This window comes from Spermophilus citellus, assembly GCF_964194105.1.
Source record: "Spermophilus citellus genome assembly, chromosome: 11".
NCBI lineage: Eukaryota > Metazoa > Chordata > Mammalia > Rodentia > Sciuridae > Spermophilus > Spermophilus citellus.
In genome coordinates this window covers 54136753-54151522 of record NC_138192.1, presented here as the reverse complement: position 1 = coordinate 54151522, position 14770 = coordinate 54136753, and the positions used below count along the sequence as shown (strand labels likewise).

The window sequence follows — 14770 nt, the reverse complement described above, 5'->3', positions numbered from 1 at the left end:
GGGGGGGGGGGGAGAAAGAGGCAGAACCGTATATGATGCACATTTTAAAAACCGTTAAGTACCAACCTAGAGAGGAAGGAAACATAAGGAGGGAAAAAAAGAAAAGGATGGAGATCAGGTTCGCTTTGGTGCTGCGGTGCTTGCATGTTATCATAGCTGGTTTTGCCATTTACAAAGGAGGAAAAAAATCAATTCTGCGCCAACGGACAACAGGGATGTGAATAAGGGCAGGGAGGAGAGCTTTTTCAGCACCGACTCAAACGTCTCCAAAGAGCGGTGTGGCCTTCACCTGAGAGACGATCTCTTCCACGCAGAGATACCAGGACAAAGAGGCACCTGCGAGCGACCAAGGCCGTTTCCTTGGTTTCCCACTGGCAGATCCGACCGACCCCCTCCCTCCACCGGGCCTCCTAATGGGCACTTTCTGTCCCGCAGGGCGGAGGGACCTCATTAGAAAGCGCTGGGACTAAAGGGGAATGCATTTCCAGCACAAGAGGCTTCGTCAAACCTAGCATTAGCGACAGAATGGTGACAGAAGGTAAGTGGCAGATTTGCAATCACTGCGGCGCTTCTTGCCTGGAAATTGAAAACAGCCCTCCCAGGGAGGCGACACCCGAGGAGCTGCCGCGGCACCCGGAGGGGTGACACCCACGGCCTGGAAGCCCCACGCACGCCGGCTGATGGCGAGACCGAGGCACCTTTTGGTGTTCTCCAGGTCACCCACGTCACCTACTGCAAACACAGCGCAACCCCGCGGTCCCAAATGGCATGCCCTTAATTAGAGGGCGCGGACCGTGCGGTTCCTCCCTGGTGTGCTGGGCGGTAACCGCGGTACCTGCTGGAGTTGACAGGAGAGGAAAGGGCCAGCTGGGCTGCGGCACACGTCCCTTCTCAACAGTCCTCAAAACTGAAATATGTAAAGCAGCTCTGTAGAACTGCAAAGTATCTAAAGCAAATTTTACCTTTGTAAAGTGGATTCCTACCCCAACTTCAAGGTTAGGAACCAAATGGTTCTGCCTAACGCCTCCCAGAAGAGAATCGAGTTGTCCCTTTCTGTAACCCCAATAAGGCTTTGCTTCCACTCCATTTTAAAGGATTTTTGCTAATTATTATTACTATTCCTTCATATTGATGGCAGGGATCTTTCGTGCCTTAAGCACCCTAGCAAATCCACAGAGCTTAGAACTAAGCTTGTTAGACAGTAGGCCTTCATTATACAGAAGTGGAATTCAAATTAACAAATGCAAAATCAGAACACGGCATCTATATTTTAGAACAGTGCTATCCAAGAGAAATATAATGCCGCCATAAACGCAAACCACACATTACAATTTTTTCTACTAGTCACATTTTTTAAAAAACAGCAAAGAGGAGGTAAAATTCATCTTATGAATGTTACTTAATTCAAAACATCCCAAATATTATCACTTCAATACATATAAATACGAAGAGTATGAGTATGAGTATTTGACAGTCTTTTTGTTTGAGTCAAGTCTTCAAAATCTGGTGTACGTTTTATATCGACCAAACATCCCAATTTGGACTACACGCATTGCAAGTACTCAGTAGGCAAATGTGACTGGTGGCCATCAGATTGAACAACTAGAGGAAGCTCCAAAACCTTGACAGTGCATAAAATACCCCTTTCAAAAAGGAAACCATTGTTTGTAGTAATAATGAGCTCATTTAAGGTAAAGTTTTCCATTAATCCATATTATCCCTTTAACTTCTTTTTATAGAACCAAGGAAGGAAGTATCAAATAAATGTATGTTTTCCCTTTGTAAACTCTTCTGGCTAAATGTTTAGATCACAAAATGCTATTTAAAATAGATCCTCAGCCAGGGGTGGTGGCTCATGTCTATAATCCCAGCAGCTCAGGAGGCTGAGACAGGAGTATCACAAGTTCAAAGTCAGCCTCAGCAACTTAGCAAGGCCCTCAGCAATTTAGTGAAATTCTGTCTCAAAATTAAAAAATAAAAAGGGTTGGAGATGTGACTCAGTGGTTAAGCCCCTCTGAGTTCAAACTCTGGTCCCAAAAAATAAAAAGAAATAAAATAAAATAGATCCTCAAGCCAGTCTTTACCAGGAACCACACTTACTAAGGGAAATTTAACAGCATGGTAAGCACATGTTGTTACTCAGGGAAATAGTGCTTTGGGTGTTTTTTTTCCATACTTGTTTGAACACATAATTAGTAGGTTGTATTGTTCTCTTAAATAGTTATTACCAAAGGGCTCAACATTTCCTTTCTAAAGTCTACATTTCACATACGTTACATAAACAAACTATTAGTACTTAGAAGGATTTCATAGTATCATGATGGAGCTGGGACCTAAGAATGCCTCAGCCTCCTCTAACAGTCAGCTGACTCCTCTGCCCTTCCTGCTAGGAAGGTAAGTTTGCTCTTCACAGGAATAATGGCACACAAGGTATCCAAGCATCATCCAGGAAAGGCCCCTGCATCCATCATCTTAATACAGAGCCTGACCAAAGACCCAGATAAGGAGGCTCAGGTGCTCTTTCTATTTTCTGCACCTGGGCATCCCACCATCCTGTAGCCCAACCTGTCCTGAACTTGAGCTCAGCTCAGATGAGCCTGAATCTATGGACCCAGTCTAATTGATCCACCGGCTGCATGCAGAGAGGAGGCAGGAAACAACCCCTGGAGACCAACCCATAAAGCCAGACTCTGGGAAGGTCAGCTGACCACAGAGGCCAAGCACAGGGCGAGTGGACATTTCATTCTGGATCCTGCCCATCAGGAACCAGGACCAAGGGAGGTTTCAACAATGACCAATCAGACTAGCTTTTGTCCCTCTCTCTGGGCAGGAGATAGATTTGAAAGGGAACTGAAGTCCCTTCCCCCATAACTATCCAAATTTTCTAATGTCAAATGGAGCTGTTATTTACCCAGGTTCCCAGGTGAAAATCAATAATCTCTGAGGAGTAGGGTGCCAGACAGGTCGTTTTTGAGAAAAACTATGATACAATCTCCTCAGAGAATTGAGCAGACTATTCTGCGTTGCCATAGGAGGCAAAAGGCAAAGCTGGAAATAGAAAAGATCACTCATGAGAGAGACTGGGGAAGAGTCCCTGAGATTTGTCAATCCAGAGCCATGTAATGCTTCCAAAATAATATTATTTATCTGTAGCTGTCAAGACCATACCCTACAAAGTGTTAAAACATAAATTATTGGGATTTGTTTATTTGTACTTTTTCCTTCTACCCTACCTCCTTTTGAAGGTTGTTTTTGGTTTTTGTTTTTTTGTTTTTAAAGAGAAAAGGAGTAAGAAATATGAAAAAAAAATTACAAACTTTTTTCCCTAAAGTATTCTATTGCACTGAATTCGGTTTTTCCTTCCGTGTTTCCCCTTCATCCCTGAAGATGTATTTTCCAATACTCAATTCACATCAAGATAAGACTTTGCTGCCTGAAAAGGCCATACAAAAATCACCTAGGCACACCTAAAATAATTGCTCCAGATTCTTTCAGATTGGTAGCTGCTACCTCAGGGTGCATCCTGAGGTTTGAAGACAAATGAAATACATCTGCCTGTTTCCCTAAACATTTGCACAAGCTGACTAAGGCCAAGGGAAACAGCAGCAGGGAAGAGCCATAAGGCATGAAGCTCTCAATAGCCTTCCAGGTGACTCTGCAACGCTGACATGGGTTGATTAAAAGGATAACTGGGACATGATGCTATTGGGGAGATGGTTGGGGAATCCTGATTAGCCCTGATGGCTCTGTGAGTGTTCCCACTGCCACAGCCGCTACACAGAGGAGTCCGTCAAGAGAAAGCCGCCTCCTGTTGTTTCAAGGTTAATGTGCATGAGCATTTCCTTCTCCTCGCTGGAAATCGATAGTACCTGGCATAGTACCTGGCATTCAGGTTTGAACAAACCCACTGCAAGAGGAAATTTGTGAGGCAATGGAGACTTGTCAGTAAGGAATTATTGTTAATATTTTAGTTATGATAATGTTTGTGGTTATGTTTTAAAATAGAGTCCTGACGTTTTAGAAATACATATTGAAGTGTTCTGGAACAAATGATGCGATATGTGAGATTTTTGCCTCGAAGAACTCTAATGAGTTTGGGGTAAAGAAAGGAGAATAGGAAAAGTTAGGCTGCCCATTTGCTGATCATAGCTAAGACTGGTTGATAGGTACATGGGGTACACTTTGTTATTCTTTCCACTTTGTGGTACATTTCAAATTTTATATTACTTTTAAAGAGTACCTAGAAACCTAGGCGAGGGGAAAACAGCAGCTTTCTCTCTCTGAGAGGGTATTTTATCCCTCAGTTCCTCACTGCCCAGATGATTTAATGTCAGCACTGAGAAGAAAGGGTGCATCCACACTATTTTTCTTTAAAACTACAGTCTTGGCCTCTATTTCTGTCAGCCTCAAGAGAGAAATTTAGCTTTTGATCACCTCCAAGAAACAGCATCCTTTGGGATATTGAAACTGACAAGAGACAGCTTACAAAATCCTATGGTTTACATTAAAAGTCTGAAGGCATCGCCGTGTTCTGGATCTAGGGGTTAACAGTGCATGACGAAGCACACGCTCTTGGTAAGAATTTAATTTAGCACAGCAGTGGATGCCTTATGAGACAAACTGGCAGTGATTCCACAAAGTGAGCAGAGAAGTGCGACTATAAAACAGAGGACAATTCCCCATCTCTAAGTTGCTCCCTCTCAAAACTGGGGATGCCTTAAAATCGTCTATAACCATTTACCCAGCAATTCTAGAAATGTATTCTAAGAAAAAAACTGGGAAATGTACAAACAGGAGTGGTGCACTTATGTTAATCACAGGAAAAAAAAATACAGAAAAAACAAATACTCTCAGTGGGAAACAGTTAACTAACGTCTTGATTGGACAATAATGAAATTATAAGAAATCTTTAAAAATGTCTGAAATTTATGAATTTTAGAACTTATAAAATCATATATGTTTTTAAAAAATGTGTGTGGTAAGAATAGCAAAGAGATGTTAATTATAATAAAATGTTAGCAGTGGTATTTTCTGGTTGGTGATATCACATGTTTTTACTTTCTTCTTCATGGTTTTCTACCTAGTCTAAATTCCTTTATTTCTCCCCCAATGAGTTTGCAATATATTAGGACACACACCCCCACCCCACCCAAGAAAAAGCTTTTTTTTTTATGTGTGTATTGTGGGGGGGGGGGGTTGGGGATTGAACCCAGGGCTTTGGGCATGCAAGGCAAACACTCTACCAACTGAGCTATCCCCAACCCACAAAAGCTATTGTCTAAAGACAATAACAACAAAACCATAAAGACCCTTAAAGTAGGAAAGACCAGTTGCCAGAGCAGACAGAGGTCAAGGTGGAGAACCAAGCAAATAACCTCAGGCTAGGCAGCCAGAGGGGCAGCACTCTCACTTCTTTCCAAGGACATCTTGTGCTGAGCAACTCTTCCCTTCCAGGCACTCACTGTTCCAGGCCTCGGAGAAGGAATAAATGGGACACAATTTCTTGCCCTCAAAGGGTTTTCAGCCTAAATTAAGAAAAGGACACATTTATCCAAATAAAGGAAATGCATTACTCATTACTCGGGGGAGTACAGGGGAAGAGATGACCACTCACTGGCAGGAGGTGGGGTGGAAAGGACTACTGGTCAAGAAAAGACTCAGAGGAGGTGCTGAGGGAGGAGATGGATGAGCAAAGGATGCCTGACATGCAGGGGGACTTTGAAGACCATCACCCCAGGCACAGGAGCCTGGTATGAGAAGCTGGGGGAAGGGGGCAGGCAATGAACATCCTAATCTTTGGAGGGGGGAGCAGAAGCACAGATAAGAAGACATGGGGTAAGGCTAGGGTGGCCTGGAGTACCAAAGGCCTAGAAGACCCCACAGAAGCATCTGGGGGTACCAGGAAAATGAGGGAGGGTCTGGACCATCCCAAGATGAGTCAATCTGACAATATGCAGAGAACTAGCCATAGGTGGGTCTTACATTTTCTGAAGGCTTCCTGTGGACCAGCCACTATGCTCAATACTCTGTGCAGTTAGCTGTTTAAACATCGCAATACCCTAGAGGGAGAGTGCTGTTATCCCAATTTTACAGATGCAGAAACTGAAACTTAGTGTGGTTTAAGAATTTTCCCTAGTTCATAGAGCTAAGAAACAGCAGAGCTAAGAGTTCATGATGGACTATCTAATTCATCCCAGGTTTGGTGCTAGAGAGATGCTAAGATGGACTCTATTTTCTCCCTGGCTCTCTGTGATTTTTACAAATTCACAACTCAATTCCTCTTAAAAGGAAGTTGGATGATATACATCAAGGATAGAGCTATCTCTGCCAAAAATTAAAATAAAATAAGACTTTATGAAAAAGCCTAGGAGAAATAAGGTGAAACTGGATCAGCTAAGGGGCTTTTTTTTCCCCCAATTCAACAGAAACCATTAGGGAGTAGGTCGTTTTGTTTTTGATTTTTTAATAAGAAGACCCAGGTGAGAAATTTAAGAACCAAAGGGAAACCACAGGTGGGGAGGGATCCAATTTTAAATAGGAGAGAAGAACTGAGAATGTAAAACATTATCATTAAGTTGGGGAGATGTGGGAGATACACCCAGGTGGAGGCAGAGGGAAATCTCCAGTGATACCCACGTTATTTAAGAAAATGAAAAAATCAGCATCTATGAAGACTTGATGCCAGGGAGCAAAAATAAGAACCGTAAACCAAGATTAATTTACTAAGCAACTATACAACTATAGTAAAATAGACAAAAACATTAAAAAAAAAAGCTATGGCCCAAGAAACTTCTCTCTTATGTGAGGAACACACACAATTTTATACATGAGCATTGCAAATAAAAAGAACAGCTAATGGAGTCTAAAACTAAACGTAACTAAATGAGCTTTGCCTTCAATGTGGCAAATAAAATTAAAAGAGTGGCTTATTCCAAGCTGGAGAACAGGGTGAATAAAGCCTAAGAAATATTCAGAATGCAAGAAGGATTTCCAGAGGACAGAGTAGGGTTGTAATTTGGGGAGCAAAGCTAATTCTGGAAATGAGGATAATTTATAATTAATTATTATAACAGGAAACATGGGAAATAATTAACCCTTATTGAGCATCTTCTCTGTGTCAGACACGGCTTGACCACTTCATTTATTTCATCCTGATGACCCTGGGAGATAGGTAATTATCTCTACTATAAATATGACAAAAATCAAGGCCCAGAAAAACACTCTTGAAAAAAAGCCCCACAGCAAGCTAATGGACCCATATTCAAGACTTTTCCACCTGCTTCTATTTTCCCCTTCATTAATATAGCACTGACTGTGTGCTCATTGTGAATACTGCATGGTCACCAGTGATGTGAGCCTGATTATAGCAACTCTATTGTGTTCACTCATTCCAGGATTTGAGGGTATACCCATAGGAAACCACGAATGCATTTACAGGGTATAGAAACATCTTTGGATTTAGGGCACAGAGGAATGAAGGACTGATATATCTTGACACTACTAAATTAGAATGTACGTCAAAGTGACTGACTAAACTATTTAAAACTTTGGCTTAAGATGTTATCGCTTTTAGATGAGAAGGCAAAATGGTACCACCACTTTGGAAAACAGATTGGCAATATCTTATAGAATTAAACATATAGTTAACATATGATCCAGCAATCTTACTTCTGGGCATTTACCCAAGAGGAACAAAATTTTATGCTCACACAAAATCTATACACAAAGTTTTATAGCAGCGTTACTCATAATCACTCCACAATGGAAACAACTCAAATGTCCCTCCACAGGGGAATGGACAAATAAACTGTGGTATGTCTGTATAGTAGAAAACTACTATGTAAAAATAAATAAGTAAACAAGTAACACACAAGTAAATCTCAAAGAATCATTAAGCAAAAGAACCCAGACTCAGAAAAGATACTTCTCAATATATGATTCCATTTTATGACAATCTGGAAAAGGCAAAATTATACAGAAAAGAACACATTTGAGGGCTTTTGGGGGGTGCGGAGGGGGGGGAGTCAATAGAACTGTTTTGTATCTCAATTATGATGGTGTATAGTAAGCCCCAAAGACATCCACACCCTCTAGGCTCCAGAATTTATGTGTATGTTAATGGTACATGGTAAAAGGGACTTCGCACATGGAAATACAGAAGCAATTAAGGTTGCTCATCACTGACCTTAAGACTAACTCAGATTATTGGGGGAAGGGGCTCAATGTAATCACATGGGATCTCAAAAATGGAAGGGAGAGGCAGAAGAGTCAGTGACAGGAGAGGTTCAGAGAATGAGGACTCAATCCACAGTTGCTGTTTTTAAAGACGGAGGAAGTGGGGGTCAGGCAGCTAGGACAACATTGTGGCTTCTGGATGCTAAGAACAGCTTTTAGCTAATATTCAGCAGGAAAAGGGATATCAGACCTACAAGGAAGTGAATTCTGCCACCAACCTGAATGAGCAATACCTAGATTCTCCCTAGACCCTCCAGAAAAGAACACAACCCTGCCAGCACTTGGATTTTGACCTTCTGAGATGCAAAGAAGAGAAGCCAGCTGCCCTACTGATCTATAGAGACTATGAGATAATAAATTTTGTTACTTTAAGCCCCTAAATGTGTGCTCATTTGTTAGAGCAACAATAAAGCACTACTACAGGAGAGTTGCCAAACCCTGGGTATATATCAAAATCATAGAGCTGTACTCTAAAAAAATGATATTACTATACACATTTTAAAATTTAATGTTCTTACTTTGAAAGACCTGTAATTACCTGTATTTGTGGACCAAAAGAAAAGTTCTAGGATGTAGCCATATGTCTTTACTTTTTTAGTCCTTAATCTCCAAAATGCTAATCAGACCTGATTTGGTCTCTGTCCCAGGCCCTCCCTTCCCTGTCCATCCTCTGCTGAGAACTAATCTAAGCTTCCTGTGACCAAGGTCACTGTCCTTACCACTGTCCAGTTCAGGGTTGGGTCTAATATTTTGTTGTAGCTCTCAAACAGGTCAGAGCTTAGATTGTCTCAGGAGGAAGCACTAGACATTAGCAAGACTTGGAGTCTCAGGACTGCAAACAAGAGAAAAACCCAACAAGAAAAAACTGAAATGAGAAAGACTACTTCAAATAACTACTGGGAACTCATCAAGTCAGAGATCTTCCATCAACACAGTCACTTCAAAACCACTAGGCAGAGCCTGAAGTAATGGATGACTCGCCAGGACTTTTAGCAGCTAATAGAGGACTACTCTGAGGAATGCTATAACCCTAATACTTTTCTCTGAAGAGTTGATATGTTACAGAAAGGAGCTCCTTCCCTAATGGCTAGCCCACCCCACCCTCCACTTCTAGCTCATTGTCAATGCCATTAACTCTCCTAATTTTTAATAAAGCTGAATGCAGTTTATTCCCAATTTTCTTATAACATTTTTAGTATAATGTTATTTTATCAGATCTACTCAGAAGAATGGCATTTCTCTTTAAAACTGTTATAACTACTTCCCACAGCCTACAATCAATCAAAAGTTCCATAAAGTAAGTATGTCAAAGGGAAGATTTCCAGAATCAACAAAGAGATCAATAAATATTTAAGTGCCTTCCACGAACAAGGTCCTGAGAAGTACAAAGAAGCACAACATGAGTAATCCTTATCTCTACACATGGCTTACAATGGTCCCAGATCTGCGATAAAAACAAATAATAATCAATAATCGAAGGGGAAAAACTGTGAGATGATATACAAAATAAATACTTCAGGGTTTAAAAGTGGGTGAGATTAAAGGTCAGGGAATAAAAGCTTTTGCATAGGAATGGTGGAGTTGATTCCTCCAAGAAAGGCCATTTTCTTAAAAGAGAAGTCTAGAATCTCTACCTACAAAATTTCTCCCTCGGCATACACTTCCATAACAATTGAACAGGACTTTAAAGAAAAAAGCAAACTTAGGGGGAAAAAAAAGTAAACTTAGTTTCAAAAATAAGGAATTTCTGTGGTTCTGAATTCGGACTAATAGCTAACTCCACCAAAATTCATTCTTAACTGGACTCTCTACTCAGTGAAAATGGGTACATACCTGGATTTCTGAGAACCCTCCTGGGACAGGTTCTAACTGAACCAACTTATGTCTATCTACCTGGAGTATAAAACAGAATACAAGCTTCCAGAACTGTCTTTAGATCCATGTTGTTAATTAGGAACAGGAAAGTTTCTCTAACATGAGCCAATCCAAGTCTCAACACACTATAGCATCTGGCAATCTTTTGTTCTATACTCTATCTCACCAAAAAAAAAAAAAAAAAAAAAAAGCATACAGTAACATTTATAGCAGCACTATCCAAACTAGCCCCAAAGTGAAAACTATCCAATTATCTATAAATAATTAATGGATAAATAAATAGATATATTTGTATCATGGAATACTACAGAATAAGGATAAATTTTGTTGAGAATAATGCTGATCACAATGAACATAAAAGAGATATAAGAATTATATGTATATAGAATTTTATGTATATAAAATAAAAAAATAAAACTAATCATAAGTCAGAATAGTGGTTACCCTAAGTCAAGGGAAATTAAGGACTGGAAGGAATAATAGACCTTAGGGTGCTGAAATGTCTGTTTCTTGGTCTGTAAAGTGGTTATAGAGAGCATTTACTTTGTAAAAAGTCATCAAGCTGTACACTTAGTGATGACATTTTTCTATATGAATGCTTTATTTCTGGGACTGGGATGTGGCTTAATGGTAGAACACCTGCCTAAGCACAAAGGCCTAGGTTCCATCCCCACCACAATCACCCCAAAAATGAAGGCTTTATTTCAATTATTTAAAGTATTATACTAGGATGATCAATACTTGCTTTCCAAATGAAGAGCAACATGTGTATTTGCATCAACAATTTTTGTTTATATTTCTCATTTATGTGGGAGTCTAATTTAGTCAATAGCATGCATATTTATATGGGAAAAAATATATACTCAATGTCATAGTATTGAAGAAAGAACTCTAAAATTAACCATTTCTGCACACACAGATCAAAGACAATGCACTTTGTGGAATGGAGAAGTAAGGCGGAATGGGAAAAAGGGAGGGGAAGAAGCAGCAGTAGGGAAGATGGTGAGAACTTTAAAGCCTCTGATGGGAAGGTGGCAGGGTCACCAGAGCATGCATATTTTGTTTAAAAAAAAAAATGTTACAAGGCAAGGGGCAGGAACTAGATGTCCCCAGCAACTCCCACTCTATGTGAAATAGAGGATCAGACTGGGCACACTCTCATTGAAAGCTCTAACCATATCACTAACCCATATATGCCATTAACTGTAGAATTTCCTTCTGTCAATAACTGTAGCAAATACATTTTTTCTACAAGTTAACACTAAGCAGAGAGAAAACCCCTTCTCCTTCCCTCATAGGTCAAGTCTCAAAATGAATATTCATCCACAACGCATTTGGAGGTCAGGATTTCCAGATAGGTTGAAAATGAAAAGGGAAGGGGTATTCAAGAGGAACTGTGCTCTTAGACTAGGTATAAGTTAAAACCTCGATGCCAAAGCCTTGCCAAGGGACCTCTATTGCAGAGAGCGCCCTTTTACCGTTACAAGCCAGCACCTGCTAGTCCCAGGGCCTTTAGCAGGACTGCAGCAGACAACCTTGCCAAAGATTCTGGGTAGAGCCTGGACTGGTAAAAGTAGGCCTCTGGAGACTGAGAAAGGCCAGGATTCTTCCTAAGATACCCTCAGAAAATTGTCACCTGTCAATCACTTGACCTAAATACACTAGTCACTTGGGGGGGATAAGGGGGGAGGGGGTTAGTTGGAGCATGCTCAGTGATCAGGATGACATCACTTAATCAATGCTAGGGACGGGAAGGCTGCATCAGCAGCCTGGAGCGGGCTGCCAGGAACGTGTCAGCAGGGACCTAGTGTCTCGCATTAACTCGGTCCCTCCCCACGCGGCTTCCATACAAAGGGGGCACCGTCAGCCACTCACTTTAGGGACAGAGAACCGGGAACGGGAGAAGAGGCTAGGCAGATTTATTTCGTTTGACATATTCCTTTAAGAACTAAAAATCGCTCGTATTCCTCACTACCACCAGCAGCCCGAGCTGCAAAGAGGGAGCGGAGTTGGGGGAGGGGAAATAAGGGAGACAAGGTGATCAAGACAGAAGGGGCTCCAGCAACACACAGTAACAACTTCTTTAGCACAGAGGGGCTATTTGATTGCTCTCTGGACTCCCTCTTCGCACCGACTCCTCTCCACCCAGCGCAACCCACATCAGAGGGTGTGTGGACACCAGGTGTGTGAGCGGGGGAGGGGGAGGGGGAGGGATCGTCCCTGCAGGGAAGGCACGCATACAGGGCAGCCTGGAGTGACAGGAAGCAGAAGGAGGCACACCAGGCCTTCCGAGGACATCAAGACCACCAGTGTGCCCCTCCACCCTCCACCTTCAACTCGCGGAGCAAGGTGAAACATCCCGGGCAGCCACGACTACAAGACTGCGGAAGCTCCAAGTCAGCCAAGGCTAGGATTTTTCCTTTTTCTTTCTTTTTCTTTCTTTCTTTCCTTTTATGCTAAGGTGGTGCAAAGAAACAAAATGTTCGCTAAATCGAACTGATGCCTGGAAGCATTTGTGGGTTGCAGAGCTTATACTTTTAAGGGGGAGCCTGGGCACCGGGCTAGAGGGCAATCCGAACACGTTACCCACGCGGAGGCGAGTGTGGGGAACAATAGGCCCACCCGGGCCCCCACCCCGTGAACAATGGCGGATCCGAGCCCTTCCTCGCCCCCCACCCCCACCCCCGCCACCCAGGGCCCGCCTCGCTGTCCCCAGTATCCCCTCCACCAGCCAGAGAAGGAACCATTGGGTGGGGCAAGAGGGGTCTCCCGTTGTGTCCACCCAGGAGGGCAGCCACGCAGTAATGTCCGAAGGGGCGGCCCGAATTCTCCGCTCCGTTAGGGAGTCTGGGCGCCGGGCTGCGGCGGGAAGAAGGGGAGGCCAGACGCCCGGACCACTTACCCCGATCACCACGGTCTCGTCGCCTTTGAATTTGGGGATGAATTTGTCCCCCCGGAGGATCTCCGCCTCGTTGAGAGGCCGGAACCGGCACATCACTTTGATGCTGCATTCGGCTGGATCCGCCATCTCGGCCGGCCGCAGGGAGGGGGCGCGGGGATGGGTGGGGGGTCGGGGCTGGGCACCACAAGCGAGGAGGCCACGAACCGCACCGCCCGCAGCTAGGCCGCCTCCTGCAGCCTCCCACGACGCTTCTCAGCAGGTCATCGCGAACTCGGCCAGCTGGGCAGCTCGGGTCGCTCGGAGACCGGGAAGGTGGGCACCCTATCAGCTTCTCGTCCCGCTGGCTGCAGACCTTCTGCCCTAGGCCTGCCCTGCCGCTGCCCTGCGCCCCCGGCCCACCTGCCCGCGACCACGCGGAGGGCGGACAAGGCGATGCGCAGGGAGCGAGCCTCGCCCGGCTCAGACCTCCCGGGCTCCTGCGCGCTCAGCCATCCTGCATCAGCACCAGCGCGCTCCGCCGCCTCCCGGCCCGCCCCTCGGCCCCGCCCTCCCCCTCCGCCCGCCCCAGGAGGGTGACATCAGTGCGAAATCCGCTCGCCGCCGCCCGGGTCCTGAGCGCGGCGCATTCCGGGACTTGTAGTCGTTCTATCACTAGATGGAAGGATGCTTGGGGCTACCTTGTGGGGACAAGACTGTGCCTGGATGCGACTTGAGAGAACTGCAGGTCTGGTCTGGCTGCCCAAGCCAAGAATAGGATGGAACTCATATCCAATATTCCAAAATCTCTATAAATAACCAGGTTTTTGCCAACTCTTCACAAAGATGATCCCAAAAAAGAATCACCACTTAAGACAGTATACAACCGAACAGTTACTGAGTATTTTCTCTGTGTTAAAGAGTTTTGTAAGAGGTATGAGGAAGCGGGGCGTGGGGGGAGGGGGCAATGAGATTTGCATGGGTATTTGGAAACCAGTTAGACCTGAAAATGCCTCTTCAGAAAACAGTTCATAATATATTTTGGCTCAGGGGCTCCTTTAATAGCTGGTGAAAGTTAGAGACCTTTGCCAAAGTAAAAATAATAATAATAATAATAATAATAATAATAAAATAAACCCATGCACATCCCACAGATTTAACAGACTATTTCGAACAGTTGAAGTACAACTGAAGCCTGCCAATGAATTCCAAGTTTAAAACATCTCTCTATTAATTATATCAATTTAGTGAACCTCTGCCTAGTGGTTACTAAAGGAGTATAAGAAGAATGTATTAAATTGTGTCTAAATTTCTATACAGGATATGCCCAGACCCCTATGATCAAATTTTTTTTCTACTTTATGTAGCTTTATCTCTTGCCACTTCTTGTCATGATGTTTATACTCTAGCAAATACCAAACTACTTGTATCTTCCTGCGTTCGCCTCTTGCTCTGCTTGCTTCTGATATCTGTTTAGGTCATTTGCTCTCCTGGAGTCACCCATTCCATCTCAATTAGTAAGTATATTAGGGGTTTTATGGGAACCCAACTGGAGCCATTGAAGCAAAAGAAGACCTTGTCAGAAGAACACAAATTGATCTCGCTTATTCAAGAAGTGATTAAATAACTGAACCAGAAGGCAGGGTACTGTCAGGTAGCCTGTTCTCTCAGCATATTGGCCTCACTCTTTCTCACTCAAAACTACTCCTTCACATGTCAGAAAACCCAGCTGCCAGTAGCCAATCCCCCTCTCCCCATACTGGGTATGGAACCCAGGAGCAT

The 14770-nt window shown here is 43.4% G+C and overlaps 1 protein-coding gene across 1 annotated transcript in view; it reads right to left on the bottom strand.

Moving 5' to 3' along the window:
- KIF5C (kinesin family member 5C) overlaps positions 1-13482 on the bottom strand; it is a 154018-nt gene extending 140536 nt beyond the window's left edge. Inside the window, exon 1 of the mRNA XM_081262362.1 lies at positions 13013-13482. Within this exon, the coding sequence (XP_081118488.1) occupies positions 13013-13138 (126 nt within the window). The 5' untranslated portion in view covers positions 13139-13482. The remainder of the gene's footprint in view (positions 1-13012) is intronic.
- Between the last annotated feature and the right edge of the window lie 1288 nt (positions 13483-14770).